Source organism: Pangasianodon hypophthalmus, chromosome 6, assembly GCF_027358585.1.
Source record: "Pangasianodon hypophthalmus isolate fPanHyp1 chromosome 6, fPanHyp1.pri, whole genome shotgun sequence".
NCBI lineage: Eukaryota > Metazoa > Chordata > Actinopteri > Siluriformes > Pangasiidae > Pangasianodon > Pangasianodon hypophthalmus.
The window spans coordinates 18,275,379-18,294,904 of NC_069715.1; the positions used below are offsets into that span (position 1 = coordinate 18,275,379).

Consider the following 19,526-nt stretch of genomic DNA (forward strand, 5'->3'; position numbering starts at 1 on the left):
AAGATTTTGTGCTAGTGTCAACTCTTTTTGTGTAGTTTTTGAGTTAGGGAGGGAATTTGAAACCTGGAAATCCTATACAACTGCACATTTAAGTTAAAACCTCATGCTTATGTGGCTGTTTTGTTTCCTTCTGCAGGATTCCAATGCACATACATAGTCAGAAGCTGGCAAGCGTTCTAAAAAAGTTCTCTATTTTTCTACAGAATCACTATTTGTATTCATATTTGGTTACATCTCTACTACAAATGTAAAGAGAGAGAGACATATTGTTTAGAATACTGATTGCTTGGCTTAATTCATTTGGACTAAATTTGCTGCTGCTTAGCTTCCCATATCACTCTGCGTGTAATTTGTGGGATGGAGGTGAAGAGACGCATTGATTTTATTCAAGGCAGTCCATATATCATAGTCACAATTCACTTTCGTCAATAAACAGGCAGATAGGGATAACATGGGCAAATCCATATTAAAAAAACAGAACAGGCACAGATCATAAACATGGAATTCAGAAAGGGAAACCAGGGAAACAAGGAAACACAGGCAAAAAATCAGAAAAGAAGTTTCAGACAGCAGACATAATGTATACACTGAACAGACTTCACAGTCAGACTTCTGGTAACTGAAAACTGAAACTAACTGGTAACTAAAAACAGGTGATCACCATAATGGCACACTAGGTCAATGAATCAGTGACAAGATGGGCAGAGACAAGACTAGAATCAAAACAAAGCACACATATATGGTGATGAAAACAAAAACAAAGAAGTGCTGAGTCAATCTGGAAGACACACAGTTCATGCCAAAAACCATAGCACATGGTGAAGGGAGATTTACATGACATAGCGCCCCCCCTTAAGGCATGGCTCCTGAAGTGCCTAAACATTGGGGGGCCTGGATCTCTGGGCAGAGAGTCCATTAGCTGCCAGGGTCCCCCAGGCATTGCACAGGAAGAATGATGTCTGCAGCAGAGGAGGAAAGTGGAGTTGCAGCCTGAGCAGAGCCTGAGAGGGGAGTGACATCCTCTGTGAAGCAGAGAAGTGGAGGAAGGTCATGCAGTACTCAGCAGGCAGATTAGCGACGATGCCCTCACAGGATTCAGCAGGCACGGCAGCACTGACACCCTCACAAAGGTCAGGAGGTAGAGCGCCAATGTCATCTGCAAAGCCAGGAGGCGGCTCAGCGACATCATCCCCAAAGCCAGGAGGCAGAGTGACAATATCCCCACTGAAGTCAGGAGGTGGAGAGGAGCAGACATTGGCAAAGCAGAGAGGTGGAGCAATGACAAACTCACCCAAGCAGTTTTGCTGCTCATGGCTTGAATGTGTATACAGTATAAATAACATCGAAAGAGTAACACTAGTTTGATCAGATTACTGCAGATGAATGAATATTTACACACCTAAGACCTTGAACAAATCATGTACATTTTCATGTACATTTTTTCCCTCTAGAGCTGAGCAGATGCTGGACCACTGCTACACTGCACTCATAGAAAGCTACAACCCCCTCCCCCACCCTGCCTTCGGTAAAGCTGATCACACCTCCATCCTTCTTCTGCCTGCATACAAACAAAAACTCAAACAGGAAAAAAAATGGTTTTCAGGTCTATCAGTGGAGTGAGGAGGCACACTTCAGGACTGTTTCCAATCCACAGATTGCAGATTTTACAGCATGCAGCAGACACAGACATTAATGAATACACAAACTCTGTCACTGATTACATCAGTATGTGCACTGAAAACACTGTTCCAAAAATCTGTGTCAAATCCTTCCCGAACCAGAAACCCTGGTTTAATGCTGATGTCAGGGCCAAACTTGGAGCTAGAACTTCAGCCTATAAGTCTGGGGACCTGGTGGCATACAGGAAAGCCAGGTTTGACCTTCAGAGGGCCATCAGGACTGCAAAGAGGGGCTACAGAGACAAGGTTGTGTCGAACTATCAAGGATCTGACCTCAAGTGCATGTGGAATGTTTTACGCTCTATCACAGAGTACAAAGGTTGGAAAATCTGCAATGGGGGACTATCTGCCTTACTACTTGATGAGCTAAACACCTTCTATGCTTGGACTGAGGCAAGCAACACCTTCCCTGCAGTGAAACTACTGGTGGACTGCAACAGCTGCACATTAACCATCTCTGTACCGGATATGATCAGATCCTTCAGGATGGTCAACCCACGCAAGGTGCCAGGTCCTGATGGCCATGTTCTCAAAGTCTGTGCCAGTCCGCTAATTGATGTAGATATCTTTAATCTCCATATGTGATTCCCACATACTAAAGAAGACATCCATCATCCCTGTCCGTAAGATGTCTGCAGTCACATGTCTGAATAACTACCTCCCTGTGACTCTCACCTGTACAATCATGAAGAGCTTCAAGTGACTAGTAAAAGACTTGTTCCTCCCTCCTGGCCACCAAGGCCCCTCTTCAATTTGCATACCGTGAAAAAAGTTTGACGGACAAAGTCATTTCAAATTGGTGAAATTCAGTGACTGCATCTCCTCCATACTTTTTCTGGACACAGGATCTCCAAAGGGATGCTCTCATCTCCATCTCATCTCCATCTCATCCCCATCCTGTACTCTCTTTTCTCTCACTACTGTACTGCCAAGAATGGCTACAATATCATTCTCAAGTTTGTTGAAGACACTACCATCCTGGGCCTCGTCACAGGTGGAGATGAGACAGTCTACAAAGATGAGGTCAGAGCATTATCAGCGTTGTGCAACAACAGCAACCTCTGCCTCAAATCAGCAAAACTAAGGAGATGACTGTGGACCACAGGAGGCTGCAGGGGGGTGCTGTGGAAAGAGTCAGGAGTATCAAGTTCCTCAGAGTGCATTTCACCTCAGAGCGCACTTCACTCGTCTGTGACTCTACTTCCTGCAGAGGTGCAGGATGTTTGGTCTCCCCCCCCAACATCCTAACCAACTTCTACAGATGCACCTGACTGAGTGCATGACTGTCTGGTTTGGCAGGTGCTTCCTCCGTGACTGCAATGCACTCCAGAGAGTTGTGAGAGCAGCTGAACTCATTATTGGCAACAAACTCCCAGCCTTGCAGGATATCTTCCATACATGATGTCTGAAGAAGGCTCACAAAATCACCACAATCTGCAGACTGTTTTCCAGACTGCCATCTGGCAGATGGAACCGCAGCATTTAATCCAGAACCAACAGTTTGAAGAACGCTTTCTACCTGCAGGTCATCAGGATCCTGAATAAACTGTAATCCAGTCATTACTCCTTCTCCCACTCTTTCACTCATGCCTCCACTACCTCCCACACACTGGTCAACTCACGGACACTCATGGACAATCTCTTCATATGTTTCTGTCACTTTTGGCCATGCTGCAATATTTCTAATGGCACTATTACCACTTTACTGCCTTTAAGAACTCAGTCCAGTTAGTCCAGTTACTGTCCAATATATTGATCATATTTATTACACACTAAGTACTGTATACTTCTATGTCTATAGATGACTGCTCAGACACTACACATTGCCCACAGCTACTCTTTATTATACTATTTATTTTGTGCTGTTGTTCACATACTGATTTGCACTTTACCTACATACTTACTAGGCATACATACCAGTTCTCTAGTATATTCTGCATATTTTGTATATATGTATATTTTAAATAATCTTTACCCCTCTTTCTTCTCTTTCTCCTTATCTTCTTATGTATATTTTTTGCATAGCTATAGAATACCTGAGCCTCACAACAAGCATTTCATGTACAACTGTCCCTGACATTTTGTGCACATGATAAATAAACTTGAAACAATTTTGAGCTGTGTATCTGTTCAAAATTATGTTTTATAGCAAATTAACAAAATGCATGTAAATGTCTGGAATGCAGTTTCAGACACAAGTGCAGTAATATATGGCTTTATTAATTGTTGCAAACAAAACAAAGACATAATCCAAAAACAGGGACAAGGTGCAGGCAATGGTCAGGTGATCAACAGACAATGTAGACTAAGGCAGGCAAGAGAAGTTGAGAAAACCAGAAACAGGAACAAGAACCAGAATAGCAATCAAAACACAAAGGCTTGATAACAACTGGAACAAAAGAACACTGAACATATGCTTCACAAAGTGAAGGTGCAGTGAGGGTGCTTATATAGTGTGTGGGTGATTGATACCATGTGTGTGCAATCAGTAGTCAGGTAAACGTGAATGTGAGAGTGTCCGTGATAGCTGTGAGTTGTAGTCCTTGGTGTTCATGCTTGTAGGCACTTTATACTCTGGGAGTTGGAGTTTAAAGCAGATTCCGGCATTGACATGACAATAAATATGACCCACTATTTCCAAATTATTGTAATAAATAAATCCAAAGAACATTTTGGAATTTTGGAAGTTGGATACATTTACAGTAAGTAAATATAAAAATGGGGCAAGTTGGAGCAGTTGGTTGCATTGCCCCCTTAACTCCAGAGTTTCTGTTACTGTCTGTGCGGATGTTCCACATGTTCTCCCTGTGTGTGTGGGTTTCCTCCCACCATCCAAAAACATGAGTTGGCCATGCTAAAAATTGCCCCTGTATGTGAATGAGTATGAGAATGTGTGTAAGCACAGTGCCCTGGAATGGACTGGTGTCCCATTAGGATGTGTTCCCACCTTGTGCCCAGTGTTCTTGGACAGGTTCCAGATTCACTGCTGTTTTTTGAGCTTTTTTGTGATTATCAGGATAAAGCAGTTAGTAACGATAAATGAACCGTACATATAAATATATAGTAATAATTAACAGTGCTGGCCAGAGAAGGATATTACTTCCTTACAAGATTTCTTTATGAGCTCCATAAAAAAAGAAATTCTATTCTATTAAATTTTCACCCACATTCAGTAACCGCTTTATCCTGGTCAGGACACAGAATACAGTTTATCTGAGCAAATCCACCAACTGCCATACTCTTTGGAGGTGGGAGGAAACTGGAAAACCCAGGGGAAATCCACACAGTCATGGGGAGAACATGCAGAGAAACTCTGCACAGATCATAATCCAAGCTCATTGAACCAGGGACCCTGGATCTATGAAACAGTAATATGACCTGAAGTAATGTCTGAGACCTCTGTCAGTGTACTGGTTTCTAGATGCTTAATATACAGCTTTGTTCAATTGTATTATATGCTGTACTGTATTTGTGTATTTGTGTATATTTGCAGATTGCAGTTGGCTGCAATGTGCCAGAGAGACATGCCGAACGACATGTCCATGTACAATATTCAGTAGACTTTGGTGTATCCTGGAAGTACCTGGTGCCACAGTGCCTTCCAGCTAACTCTCACTGTGGGGGACAAGTGTCCCAGCCCTCTGTCTTCTTTCCTACAGAAGGCTGGAAGAGAGCTGTTTATCCTCTGCCTGACAGCCTTACAGACACGTAAGTGCATGTTTTAAATTTGTCTGAATGCTTCGTCATTCTACACAGTGTGTACATAAATGGGCATTCATGTTATTTATGAAAACGGTTTTCACAGAATTGAAAATAACAAGAATATATTATAGATGCCCTGTCACACTATATATTTTTTAGATATTCTCAAATGTGTTTTTAGAAATGGCTAAAAATTGAGGTACTTTGCCTAAAACTCAGGTTCTGAGGAAAATACTTGGTTTTCTTCATTTGAATAACATTTAATAGACTAATTCCTTGCATGTAAGAAAATATTTTTCATGGTAACATTTGTTTATTGATATATTGTGATATAATAACATTTTTTAACATGGTAATACTAAATGATTTAAATGACTTGACATAGTTGCATACAATCTAGTGGCCTTCAGCTCATAAGGTTTTACAGAAAATGTCTGCAAAGAAATGTCTGATTGTTCTGTTGTATGGTACACCACAGAGCTGTTCGGTTCCGGTTCTACCAAAGACATTCAGACACACAATGGGCAGTAGGTAACATTTACATTGGACCTGCATGTGAGAACCACTGCGGAGGTCATGGCGACTGTCTAGATCAGCGCTGCCTCTGTGATCCAGGATTTTCTGGACAGAACTGTTATGCTAACTCTGTTTTGAAGGTAAAGCCTGTTTACTATACAGGCTATACTCCTACCATACACAAGTAAACACACATGTAATGGTTTGTATTTACACTTGTTGTACTTTTTGTAGGCAACCCTAAAGGAACGTTTTGAATGGCAGGGGTTCCATGGTTCACAGTGGCAAATTTTGGAGGGAGGTCATCCATGCACAGACTGTAGAGCACTGGTTGAGGGGAAAGCCCTGTATTTTAGTGGAGCTAATACTAGGCAGGCTGTCACCGCTGACCTTGATCTACGTGGAGCCAAGTCAGTACTGAAGTCATTTTATAATGACAAATTTAGGTTTTTTTTAGAACAGGTAATTTATAGAACTTCTACACTTGTAAATTTTATTTGTACTTTCATGACAATGCCATATCAGATCATGGTGGTACAGAAAATCTGCTGACTCTTTTATCCTATCTTAATGGGGTGTCTTAGGTTTGTAGAGTACTGGACCAGAATTGGAAGTGAAGACAATATGACTATATGCCATTATCCATCTTGTAGAGAAGAAGGTGTATTACTGGATTATTCATCTGATGGAGGTTTGTTTTAGGCACTTTATATTCGGCTTTTCATTTTCAAAATGACAAAGAATGAATTCTCCTATGCTCTGTCTGTCGTTCCACCCCCCCCACCACACACACACAGGTATATCATGGACACTCCTTCATGAGATGGATTATTTGAAGTATTTGTCAGTAAGGAGAGATTACATTCTGTTGCCGGAGGGAGCTCTGACAAATGCTACACGCTTGCGCTGGTGGCAGCCATTCAAGGTGTCTTCAGGTTTGGTAACCCCCAATCCTGACCGTGCTCAGTGGGCCCTAGATAACATTCTGGTTGGAGGCTCTGAAATCAACCCCAGCACCCTCCTGGATACGTTTGATGAAGGTATTAAGCATTTTGAATGCTACATTGTTTGCCGAGTATAGTAATGTTTTCTCATTATAGACATAAAACTGTAGGAAAGATAGGCTGATCTGGAAAGCCATACAGCTTCTTAGCCGAAATCTAGATGTATAACTGCTTTAATGGAAGAGCATATGAGAACATGAAGAACAAAAAAAAATATTTGGAGAGATAAATTTTATGATCAATATTATGCCATAAGAACAATAAATGTGCCTATAAATTTATTAAATAACCCTAATTTTTTTTGTTTCTCCCTCTCTCAACAAACCCTCAGAGGGTATATCTCATGAAGAAAAATGGAGTTTCTATCCAAATGGTGTGCGAACAGCTGGTTTTTGTGGCAATCCTTCATTCCATCTCTACTGGCCCAATAAAAACCAGGATGGAACCTACAACATCTTGGCTACTCAAGAGCTAATTGTCCAACCAGGATACATCTTGCAGTTCAAGGTCAGCACTGCATGTGATAATTATATAATATTATCTTTTTATTTTAAAAGTAGTACCTTCAATTGTTATTTATATAGTGATGCATTTCAAATTTCTTAGCAAAACATACTTCAAATAAAGCAAATTATTGTAATAGCTAACAGAACAATGAAGCAGGAATAATTAATAGAAGAAAATAAATAATTAAATATAGCCATACCTGGCAATCAACAGTCCCAGCACACCTTTGCAAGTAGACACCATTTTGCAATTACTGCCATAGTATATGTAATTATTGTCCATGAATCTCAGCAGAGGGTTTAAATAAGCAAATACTTAAGAGCCTATGATTGGCTGCAGTGATTAATATGTTTCAGCTGGCAACAGTTCTTTTAACCTTAACTGATGCAGTGTGTAGCTTCTCATTTCTTAAACAACCATGGCAGATTACTTATCCCATGGTCATGGAAAAGATGTTACTGAAGGGGAAAATTGTTGGCCTGCATTAAGAAAAGAAAACAACTAAGGAGATTGCTGAAATCACTGGAACTGGGTTATGAAATGTCCAGTGCATTATTAAAGCCTGGAAGGATAGTGGTGAACCGTCAACTTTACAGCAGAAATGTAGTCGGAAAAAAATCTTGAATGATCATGATCGGAGACCTTTAAAAAGCTTGGTGATGTCACATCGTAAAAAAAACGACAGGAGAACTCACGGCTATGTTTAATAGTGAAAGTAAGAGCATTTCCACACATACAATGTGATGAGAACTTAGAGGATTTGGACTAAACAGCTGTGTGGCCACAAGAAAGCCATTTGTTAGTGAGGCTAATCGGAAAAAATGACTTCAATTTGCTAGAGAGCATAAAGACTGGACTGTGGAGCAATGGAAAAGGTCATGTGGTCTGATAAAATCAGATTTACCCTATTCCAAAGCAATGGGCATGTCAGGGTAAGAAGGGAAATGCATGAAGTGATTCACCCCTCATGCATAGTGCCTACTGTATAAGCCTCTGGAGGCAGCGTTATGATCTAGGGTTGCATCAACTGGGGTTGCTCAGCCTCATTGTGCGGCAATAAAATGAAGTCAGCTGAGCACCTGAATGTACTGAATGACCAGGTTATCCCGTCAATGGACTTTTTCTTCCCTGACAGCACAGGCATATTCCAGGATGAAAATGCTAAGATTCATTAGGCTTAACTTGTGAAAGAGTCGTTCAGGGAGCATGAGGAATCATTTTCACACATGAATTGGCCACCACAGAGTCCTGACCTCAACCCCATTGAAAGTCTTTGGGATGTGCTGGAGAAGACTTTACGGAGTGGTTAGACTCTCCTGTCCTCAATGCAAGATCTCAGCCAAAAATTAATGCAACTCTGGATGGAAATAAATGTTGTGAAGTTGCATAAGGTTGCTGAAACAATGGCAGGACGAATGCATGCCGTAAATTAAAATAAAAAAAAAAACCTGAGATTATAAACAAAGATTAAACTTGTTGCTGCTTTGGATTAATACCAATCAGTTCACTGTCTCTGGCAATCTTTTAAAAAATCCTTGGTTTGTGTGAGATCTAATTTAAGAAATTTCACACTGCAGAAGATGTTTAGGCTTTTCCCCTCTCCTGTTGGTCTGAGGTCGCTTATCCTGTATTTGGTGATTTTTGTTTAAGCTAGCTGGCTATCTGGTGAATTCTAATTTTGTACTGAAAGTTGTTTCTGAGCAATCATGGAAGCATTGATGATTTTGGAATGATTTTTTGGTGTCTGGTGGCCTTATAGATTTGGGATAGTTCTGAGTACTATAGCACCAACTTTATAATGATTAGACAAAAACCTTGACTAGTTTGCAAAATTAGGATTCTCATGTTGTGCAAATTATTTAAAAATCTGAGTTGACAAATGCTTTTGTCTGCATAATTATTTTCAGCTATTATTATTATTATTATTATTATTATTATTAATAATAATAATAATAATAATAATAATAAAGAATATTGTATAGCAAAAAAAAAATTATCCTCTGGGTCCATACACTATTTTGCAAGTATTCACCATGCAGTGGCTTTTCTGTGGAATGTTCCAATGTTATGCAATGGCAAAACTTATTACACTGATCAGCGTTCATGCTGAGCTGGTTTAAATAGATATGAATTGACTGCCTATACAATTTTTAAAAGTAAAAAAAAGTACTTTGGAAAGGTACACAGACTCAATACATGGAATTCAACTAGCATGTGGGAGCATGTGGCTCGACAAGTTGTGGGAAAGTTTGGTAAGCTCATGGAGGTGGGCCTGTGCTTCTCACTCTGCTGCTGTGTTCTAGTCTAGTCGGCCGCAGGGCAGGTGGCTGTAGGTGACCTTAGGCAGCTTCACCTGGAACACCCTCACCTTCAACTAATGCTGGGTTTTAAGCCCTCTGCTGTACTCTCTGTACAAACATGACCATGTAGCCTCTCACAAATCCAACAGCATTGTGAAATTTGTGGATGACACTGTTGTGGTAGGCCTGCTCACCAAGAATGATGAGAAGGCCTATGTGGATGAAGTGGAGAGGCTGTCCCAGTGTTGCCTTACTAACAACCTGTTCCTAAACGTCTACAAGACTAAGAAACAGGTTGTGGACTTCAAAAGGGACCAAAAGAGGTCATATACAGCTCTTACAATCAATGGTACCCTGGTGGAGAGAGTGAGCAGCTTCAGGTACCATGGTGTACACATCAACGAAGACCTGTCATGGACTCTGCACATTTTAACTAGAATACAAAAGGTGAGACAGAGTCTTTACCATCTATGTCAGCTGAGGAAGTTCAACATCTCCTCAACTATCAAGAAGTCCTTCAACACTACCACTACAGAGAGCCTCCTCACAGGGAACATCACCTCCTGGTACGGGACCTGCAATGCAATGCAGTGCAAAGCCCTGCAGATGGTGGTGAGATCAGCTGAACAGATCACCAGGTCAGCACTGCCTAGCCTGCAGGACATCTACACCAGGCAGTGCAGGACCAGAGCAGGAAAGATTTTAAAGGATCCCACACACCCCAATAAGGGATCCTTTTGGTGGCTGCGGTCTGGGAAATGCCTCCCCAACCACATGGCCAGGACTGAGAGACTAAGGAGTAGCTTCTTTGCCCAAGCCATTTGAACACCGAAATTATGACCACCAACTCTCTTCAGCTCCTCTGCATGTGACATTAATGTGTATACACACACACACACACACACACACACACACGCACACACACTACCTGATCATAAATGTCACATAAGACCCACTTGGTGCATTTGCACATGCACAGGACACTATAGTGTACATACATATGTACATGCATATAGTTCCCACCTAGAGTATTGGAATGGCAAGGCCAGGTCTTTTGTTTTTGCTATACACTGAAAACATTTGGGTTTAAGATCAAAAGATGAATATAAGATAATAGATCAAAATTTCAGCTTTCATTTCCTGATATTTACATCTAGATGTGTTAAACAACTTGGCACCTTTGGTGGCTGACCACCCATTTTTCAAGGTCAGCAACAGTACTGGGACAGATAGTCTTAAAGACAGTGACAATTTTTTAGACAATGACCTTTGTAAAAAAGCGCTATACAAATAAAAATGAATTGAATTGAATTAAAGTAAATTAAAGTAATTAATAACATATTATTTGAAAAAGAAAAACTGACATAATTATACATCTTTCGTTCTGATCTGATACAATTTTAGAAGGTATGAACGGAATCCTTTTATTAATCAAAATGGCGACATGCTCTTGTATTTTAATTTGAATGAAAGTCTTGGTTAACCCAGCGTTTACGTAACTTGGTATGTTCAAGTTAGCACAGATGAGTTTCCTGAAGAAAAATAACATCAGCATTAAACCTAAATGAATGTCCCAGGTTATGACCTCACATAATGTACAAAAAATAAAATAAATAAAAAAATACATATTGAGTCTAGAGAATATGAATATGAGAAGACAAAGTTGAGATAATGCCCCCTGACTACCAGAGTTGAAAAGGTGAGGAGATAGAAAAAAGTAAATATTGAATAACGTCTGGTGTGGGCAGTCCTAATACACACAAACTAAACACCTAAACTTAAAACCTGCCCACTGCAGCAAATTATGCGCTTGTAAAGGCATGGACATGTCCTGTGACGTCCCATAAGCGGAGTGGCTATGGTTGGGTCTCCCCTCCCCTTGGGTGTGCAGATCCTGGCGCCTGGTCAGGGGAGGTCGAGAGAACTCATGTTGGTCGCCCCTGTTGGTCCCCAGTGTGGCCACCGCTCGCTCCAGATCCTCCAACATCTCCCGGGGGTTGTGCGCATACCCACAGCCTTTCTCTTTTCACGTGGCAGAGCCCTTAAGAACCAGTCCATGGCCAACCTCTCGACGACCTCGGTGGCGGTAAGACATTCAGGCTAGAGCCACCTCTTGGCTATCTGCAGCAGCCTGTCCATCTGGCTGCGAGGGGTGGCTTTTGGATCATAGCTCCAGCAATGGAGCTCTGCTGCCGCAATGGCAGGGGAGAGGCCACAGCGCAGGAGGATCTCACTCTTCATGGTATCATACTGAGCCACTTCTGCTGGTGTGAGGGCATGGTAGGCCAGCTGGGCCTCTCCCTTGAGGAATGGAGTGAGGGCATGGGCCCAGTCCTTCTTAGGCCAGCTCTCCTGCTGGACAATAAGCTCAAAGGTGTGCAAGAAGGCCTCCTCCTCATTGTTGGCTGTCAGCTTGGTGAGGAGGTGCTGGGCCTCTCGGCAGCGGCTGGGGAGGGGGACTGCAGTGGCCATTTCCTGAGTTCCAGAAGCTCCTGGGTGGTGACCTGGAGGCCAAGGGCCAGCTCCTGAGTCAATGCCTGCTGCTGCAGGCTCACTTGAAAGAGTTGTTGTAATGCTGTGTCCATTATGGTGCTTGGTGCTGTGTTCATGCCCACATCCTCCACCACCCCGCCGGCAGTCGTGTGAGAAGCGAGGAATGATTTCTGTGAGAGAGCTGCTGGCCTGCCACACAAGTTAAAAGTCCACTGAGTTTAAAAAGCCATATATTGGCCACAGGGACTTATTCAACATCTTGACGTGTTCACAAAGAATGTGTCAAATTGTCCAGAGCCATTTGGAACCATAGCTGAGGAGCATTAATGGAAAAGCCAGGCTCTGGTGAGCTAGGCCACTTGGGCATCCTGGAGGCCTCACAGACTTGGTTGGCAAAAGCAGCTGTTCATTGCTCAGGGCTAGCATTCAGACCTGAAGTAACTTCAATTGCTAATGACCGCTCCAAGGCCATCTGAGACCAAGCACTGGAGGAAACAGCCTTCTATGCAGATTTCTCTCTTAAACCTTGTGACATTTGGGCCGTAAAAGCAGTATCCAACCCAAAACTGTATTTTTCAAGAAAACAAATACTAATGCCACCTAAATTTGACAAAAAAAAGGCACAAGCTGTGGGAGCAGGTCAGACACCTCACCTACTTCAACATTGAAATTGGCTAAGACTAAATTAGGCAGAAAATCAGGGAGGGGAAACAGAATGGACAGTAGGAGTTTTACTTTCAGAGGTCACTCAAGAAAGTAAAGCTCAGCAAGGACTTGCTCACCACCTCTACTGTTGTAGTATGAAGCTCATACTCACCTACTGCATTTCAACCAGTCCTGCAACAAGGAACAACCTCCTACCCAACCTGACAACCCGCCAACATTTTCATCTTTCAACTCTAACACCATCTCAGTGCTCAGTGAAATGGTTACATATATACACATTCAGTGACTCAATGCTCCTCAATCAATACAAAACATATTTTGGAACCATGCCATGCTAATATTTTTGAACATGCCATCTGCTGATAAAATTTGGTACTATTTTTAAATAATATTTTTGCTGCTAATTTTCTACTAGGTTTTTAACTATTTTTTGGACATCTCAACATTTAATTTACACACCTCTTTTTCTTTTGCACTGCATCATCCTGCTGCCATCACCCATTGCACAAAATCCTGTGTGACTTGTTCTTGGCCTTCAAACTGGTTTGTGTGATAATCTTCAGTCAGAACTGAACAAGGGAGTAAAAGAGTACAAGGGTCTCTGTGTAGAGTGCGTGTCAGACCATCTTGGCCTCCTGGTTGAACTACATAGACATAGTCTTTCATCATTCTCACCACTCTACAGACAGTGGATTCCCATTGGTCTGCCAGTTTATGCTTGCTGCGAAGTTGCATGTTCCAAACTAAAATGCAATCTCCTTTTTCCAATGTAGATTTTGTAACAAGTTTATCAGTTAATTTCTTAGTCCTGTCTGCAATTTGTGTGCATTCTTCATGAGATTTTAAGTTTGTCACATACTGTGAGTGAGATGTAGGCTCATCACCTTGACTTGGTAGACTAAATGCAATGTCAATATGTAACTTAGGCTGCCTACCAAATATCACTTCATATGGTGAGAACCCAGTAACCTTATCTTAGTGCAGCTGAAGCATCGGTGAATGGTCTGACCAAGTCATGCCATCTGCCTTTGTCCTTGTGCCTAGCATACTGAGAACTCTCTCAGCAGGGTTTCCCCTTGGGTGATAAGGACTAGTCCTCACTTTATGAAACCATAATGTACAAGGAACTGCTCCCACAGGCATTTTGCAACAGTACTGGCCTTTTGATCCTTAGAAAGCATGGCTACTGCATACTTTTTAAAATAGTCTGTAATTATAAGGATGGCTTTGGTGTTTTGGCTATTGGGTTCTAATGAAAAGAAGTCCACACATACCAACTCCATTGGTCTGCTAGTTTGGATGTTAACTAGATAAGCAGCCTTCTCCAGCTTAGACTTTCTAATGCACCTCCCACAAGACCTGATTTTGGCTTCAACACCAGAAACCATTTTTGTTCAGTTGAACCTCAGTCTCACCAAGATGAGGGTACACTGCATTCCTAAATGACCCATGTCACTGTGGAGACGTTTGACTGATTTTAATGTCTCAGGCAATACATGCTGAAAGACAGTTTGAGAGTCACTATAATGGTCTTATTATATTGCTCTCTTCTTGTGAAACTGGGCAATCAGTCAATTTGTTGATGCCAAAGTTGAATGCTGACAAAGCAGCCAACCAGCAATAGCGTGCTGCATCCAGCTTTGCTGAGGTAAGAGGCTTATCATCTGTCACAACTGAGAAGTTGTTTCCATAAAGTTAATCATGAAATTTCATAATGACTGCCTATTTCAGGCCCAAGAATTCTAGCTTATGTGCAGGATGATAAGCCTCCATTAGCATATGCAATTACACATATCTGCTCATCTTGCACTTGGTATAAAGCTGATCCAAGCCTAGTTGTGCTAGCATCAGTATGGAGCACGTATGGCAATTTGAATTCGGCAAATGCTATGACTATGGCAATTGGGGCAAAGACGGCTGTGCACATGCACAAGCCAGGCCTCATGTTACTCCAGACTGCTGGAGAAGATGATCAATTCATCAAGAAATACCAAAACCTCTTTCATGTTAATGTCACACACCTCTCTTTTAAACTATGGAAGGTACTAGGAGCATTTTTAATACCCTGTGGCATGAAATTCAATTCCCAAAACCCCATTGGATATACAAAAGCAGTCTTGGCTTTGTTTGATTCCTACATTTCTATTCGTTAATATCCTTACTTTAGGTACATTACTGAAAACCACCGAGAACCACAGAGTACATAGTAAGTTTCTTATAGGTTAGGTAATGCTTTTACAATTAGAGTGTCCAATTGGTGGTAATCAATGCACAGTCTGACATCTCCATTTTCTTCTTGACAATAACAATTCAAATTCAAATTTTATTGTTCACACACACAACCATACACAGTATGATGTGCACTGAAATGCTTTTTTCAACTGTCCTTAACATAAACTAGAATTTACATAAAATAGAATTTACTAGTATACAGGTAGAAAAATATAAGGGATATAAAAGATAGGTGGCAGCAACTGCAGATATATGTAGTTGTTTGTGCAATATAATGCTCAGCAATATCAGGCTGAGGTAGTTGTAGTGAAATTGCCAACATATATAATAAATATATATAAATATGGGGCAATACTGGTATATTAACAGGAATGTAGGTCATATGGGTGTTGTGCAAACAAGTCCATATTCTAGTCCTAGGTGTTGTCTTGGTTGAGGGCCCAAATGGCCTGTGGGAAGACGCTTCTCCTCAGTCTCTCCGTATTGGCCTTCAGGGAGCGGAAGCACTTCTCTGACTGCAACAGCGAGAAGAATCCTTCACTATCTTCCTGGCCTTGGTCCAGCACTGCTTGCTGTAGATAGACTATATCCATTCTTGGTTCAGTAGGGGTTAATCAGAATGTAATAGGACCCACCCATAGTGGTGGTCACACTCTTGATTTAATACTAAAATTCGGTTTAAATATAGAAAATATAGTCTTATTTCCACAGTCTGAAGCTATCATTTAAAATGTGTCTTAATCATAATATATGAACCTTGCCATGTCACCATGTCAAACGTACTTTCACGTCAACAACAGTTTTATCAGTAATCTCCCAGATTTACTAAGCATGATTGGATCACCGTCTGATCCCAAAGAACTTGACCAGGCAACTGAATGCTTAGACTCAACGTTCTGCAACTCGCTAGATAAGGTAGCTCCACTTAAAAGAAAAATAATTAGGGAGAAAAGGCTTTGAAAAAGCACCCTGGTATAGCGATCACACACAAACTTTAAAACAGACCACTAGAAAACTAGAACGTAAATGGCGCCAAACTAAATCGGTAGTATTTCAAATAGCATGGAAGGAGAGCCTTTTGACCTATAAGAAAGCTCTTAGTGCTGCTAGATCAGTGTATCTCTCCACCCTAATTGAAGATAACAGAAATAATTCTAGATTCTTATTTAATACTGTAGCAAAATTAACTAGGAATAAGACCACAATAGAAACACGCACACAATCATTATATAGCAGCGATGACTTCATGAATTTTTTCAATGGTAAAATTGAAAATATCAGGCAAGAAATTCACACTATTAATTTAAAACCGGACAGTTTTATAACTAACCCTGTAGACGATAATATAATAATATCAGATCAACAATTACAATGTTTTACTCCCCTTGAAGAGACTGAACTAATTTCACTAATTTAATCATCAAAATCATCAACCTGTATGCTAGATCCTTTACCTACTTGTTTCCTCAAACAGATAATTCCTGAAATAATTAAACTTCTTTTAAAAATAATCAATTCTCCCCTTAGCATTGGCTATGTACCTAAATCTTTTAAATTAGCAGTTATCAAGCCCTTGATTAAAAAACCTGACCTTGACCCCTGTCAGCTGTCTAACTATAGACCAATATCAAACCTCCCCTTTATCTCCAAGGTCCTAGAAAAGGTTGTAGCACAGCAGCTATGCTCATACTTACAAAGGAATAACATTCATGAAATGTATCAGTCAGGATTTAGGCCTCATGATAGCACAGAGACAGCACTGGTAAAAGTTGTAAATGACTTACTACTGGCCTCTGATCAGGGTTGTGTCTCCTTGCTTGTGGTGCTTGACCTTAGTGCAGCTTTTGATACCACTGATCATGCTATTCTCCTTGATAGACTGGAAAATGTAGTAGGCATTAAGGGAACGGCCCTTTCCTGGCTCAGGTCTTATTTGACTGATCATTATCAGTTTATAAACGTAAATGGTGACTTCTGTTCTCATACTAAGGTAAAGTTTGGTGTTCTACAAGGTTCTGTTTTAGGCCCATTGCTCTTTTCTTTATATATGCTACCTCGGGGCAAAATTATCCGTAAACATGGTATTAGCTTCCACTGTTACGCTGATGACACACAGTTGTATGTTTCAGCAAAGCCAGATGACAGACACCAGCTTAATGAAGTTGAGAAATGTGTAAAAGACATTAGAAATTGGATGCTTATTAACTTTCTCTTACTTAATTCTGACAAGACAGAAGTACTTGTACTAGGACCACATGCAGCTAGCAGTAAGCTTTCTGATTACATAATAACTCTGGATGGCCTTTCTGTTTCATCATGTGCAGCAGTAAAAGACCTTGGTGTGATTATCGACTCTAGTCTTTCTTTTGAAGCTCATGTAGATAATATCACTAGGATTGCTTTCTTTCATCTCAGAAATATTGCTAAAATAAGAAATATATTGTCACTACACGATGCAGAAAAATTAGTTCATACTTTTGTTACCTCTAGGTTGGATTATTGTAATGCCTTACTGTCTGGATGCTCCAGTAGATGCATAAACAAGCTCCAGTTAGTCCAGAATGCAGCAGCAAGAATCCTTACTAGAATCAGAAGATATGACCACATCACCCCTATCTTATCCACACTGCATTGGCTCCCAATCAAATTTCGTATTGATTATAAAATACTACTATTGACCTATAAAGCACTAAATGGTTTTGCGCCACAGTACCTGAGTGAACTTTTGGTCTTTTATGATCTGCCACACCTACTCAGATCAAAAGGTGCAGGCTATTTGTTGGTACCTCGAATAGTGCGTGCTACAGCTGGGGGTAGAGCTTTCTCTTACAAAGCCCCACAGTTATGGAGCAGCCTTCCACTTAGTGTTCGGGGCTCAGACACAGTCTCAGTGTATAAGTCTAGGCTGAAAACATATTTGTTTAGTCAAGCCTTTAGTGAATAGTTTTCTTAGGTACAGGGGCAGGTCTGGAGGGTTCACTGGCATAGAGTGTTGTGGTGAACTGGGATGTTTGGATGCTGTCGCCCCCCCACTCTCATGCATTGACTCAGGTTTGTCGACGGTGGAGTGGCTGGCTAACTTATGTCCCAGGGTGCCCTCATGTCTGTGTTAGCTTCTGGCTCTCCCTTTTAGTTATGCTGTCATAGCTAGTCTTGCCAAAGTCCCTGCTTGCTCTCTGCACACAAAGTACATTGTCCTTAACCATTAGAGGACAAAAGCCTACCTAACAATCTCTCCCTCTCTCTCCATGTCTCTCTCTTCCCCTCACTCTCTGTCAAGCTACACATGCTACTTCTGAGATGCCAGTGATCCTGACCCCTTCTGCTCCTCCTCGCTGCCTGACCCATCCTGTTGCCCCTTCTGCTCCTCCTTGCTGCTTGACCCATCCTGATGCCCTACTTCTGGTTGGAGTTCTCATCAGTTGAGTTCGCTCGCTGTTGCTGGGGGCGGCCCCATATGGATGGTCTGAAGAACCATTTGGTTTGCTGGGGATACTCCCACCTGGGGGCTGTGGAGATGGCTTGGGGAACACATATGGGGAGCTGTACTGTAATGGCCTGGGACTGTGATTGCTGTAGTGGCTTTGGGGCTGTGGTTGCCACAAACACCTTCGTACTCAAGACTCCATCAGTGGACAGTGGATAGATTTTAACCAACCGGACTTCTTGCAAAAACTGTGATGAATTTATTGGTTGCACAATTGCACTATTTGTCCATATAGTACACAATAATAGAAGGGAATGATTTATAATCGCACTATCCGTTGCACCCAGATGAGGATGGGTTCCCTTTTGAGCCTGGTTCCTCTCAAGGTTTCTTCCTCAAATCATCTCAGGGAGTTTTTCCTTGCCACTGCCACCTCTGGCTTGCTCATTAGGGATAAATTCACATATTTACAATATATTTTTTTGTGAATCCATTTATTTCTGTAAAGCTGCTTTGTGACAATGTCCATTGTTAAAAGTGCTATACAAATAAAATTTAATTGAATTGAATAGACTATAGGTCAGGGAGCTCAGTGTGGATGGTAGACTCAGCTGATCACACTACCCTCTGGAGAGCCGACCTATCCTGCTTGGTGCTGTTCCCAAAGCAGGCTGTGATGCTTTCTGTCAGGATGCTCTCGATGGTGCAGGTGTAGAAGTTCCTTAGAACCTTAGAGGGCAGTTTAAAGTTCTTTAAGCGTTTAAGGTTGTAAAGTCACTGACAGGCCTTCTTCACCAGGGTGTTGATATGACAGGACCATGACAAGTCCTGCGTGATGTGAACACCAAGTTACCAGAAACTGTCCACTCTCTCCACTGGGGCACCACTGATCTTAGGGGGGTGGTAGCTCCTCCCCTGCAACTGAAGATGTACAAGAGGGCTTAGACTCTTGGATTATTCCAGCTTCAATGAGAGCTTTGAGATATTTACAACCCACTTC

The 19,526-nt window shown here is 41.5% G+C and overlaps 1 protein-coding gene across 10 annotated transcripts in view; it reads left to right on the forward strand.

Moving 5' to 3' along the window:
* reln (reelin) overlaps window positions 1-19,526 on the forward strand; it is a 438,322-nt gene that overhangs the window by 383,862 nt on the left and 34,934 nt on the right. For 8 of the 10 annotated variants that reach the window (XM_026932718.3, XM_034305511.2, XM_053234671.1 and 5 more), the window contains 6 exons: window positions 5,173-5,387; window positions 5,860-6,037; window positions 6,132-6,307; window positions 6,482-6,588; window positions 6,695-6,937; window positions 7,233-7,408. In XM_026932718.3, the coding sequence (XP_026788519.2) occupies window positions 5,173-5,387; window positions 5,860-6,037; window positions 6,132-6,307; window positions 6,482-6,588; window positions 6,695-6,937; window positions 7,233-7,408 (1,095 nt within the window). Of the gene's footprint in view, window positions 1-5,172; window positions 5,388-5,859; window positions 6,038-6,131; window positions 6,360-6,481; window positions 6,589-6,694; window positions 6,938-7,232; window positions 7,409-18,379; window positions 18,760-19,526 lie in introns of those variants that run through there. The other 2 variants (XM_053234674.1, XR_008301877.1) reach the window with 2 other exon arrangements.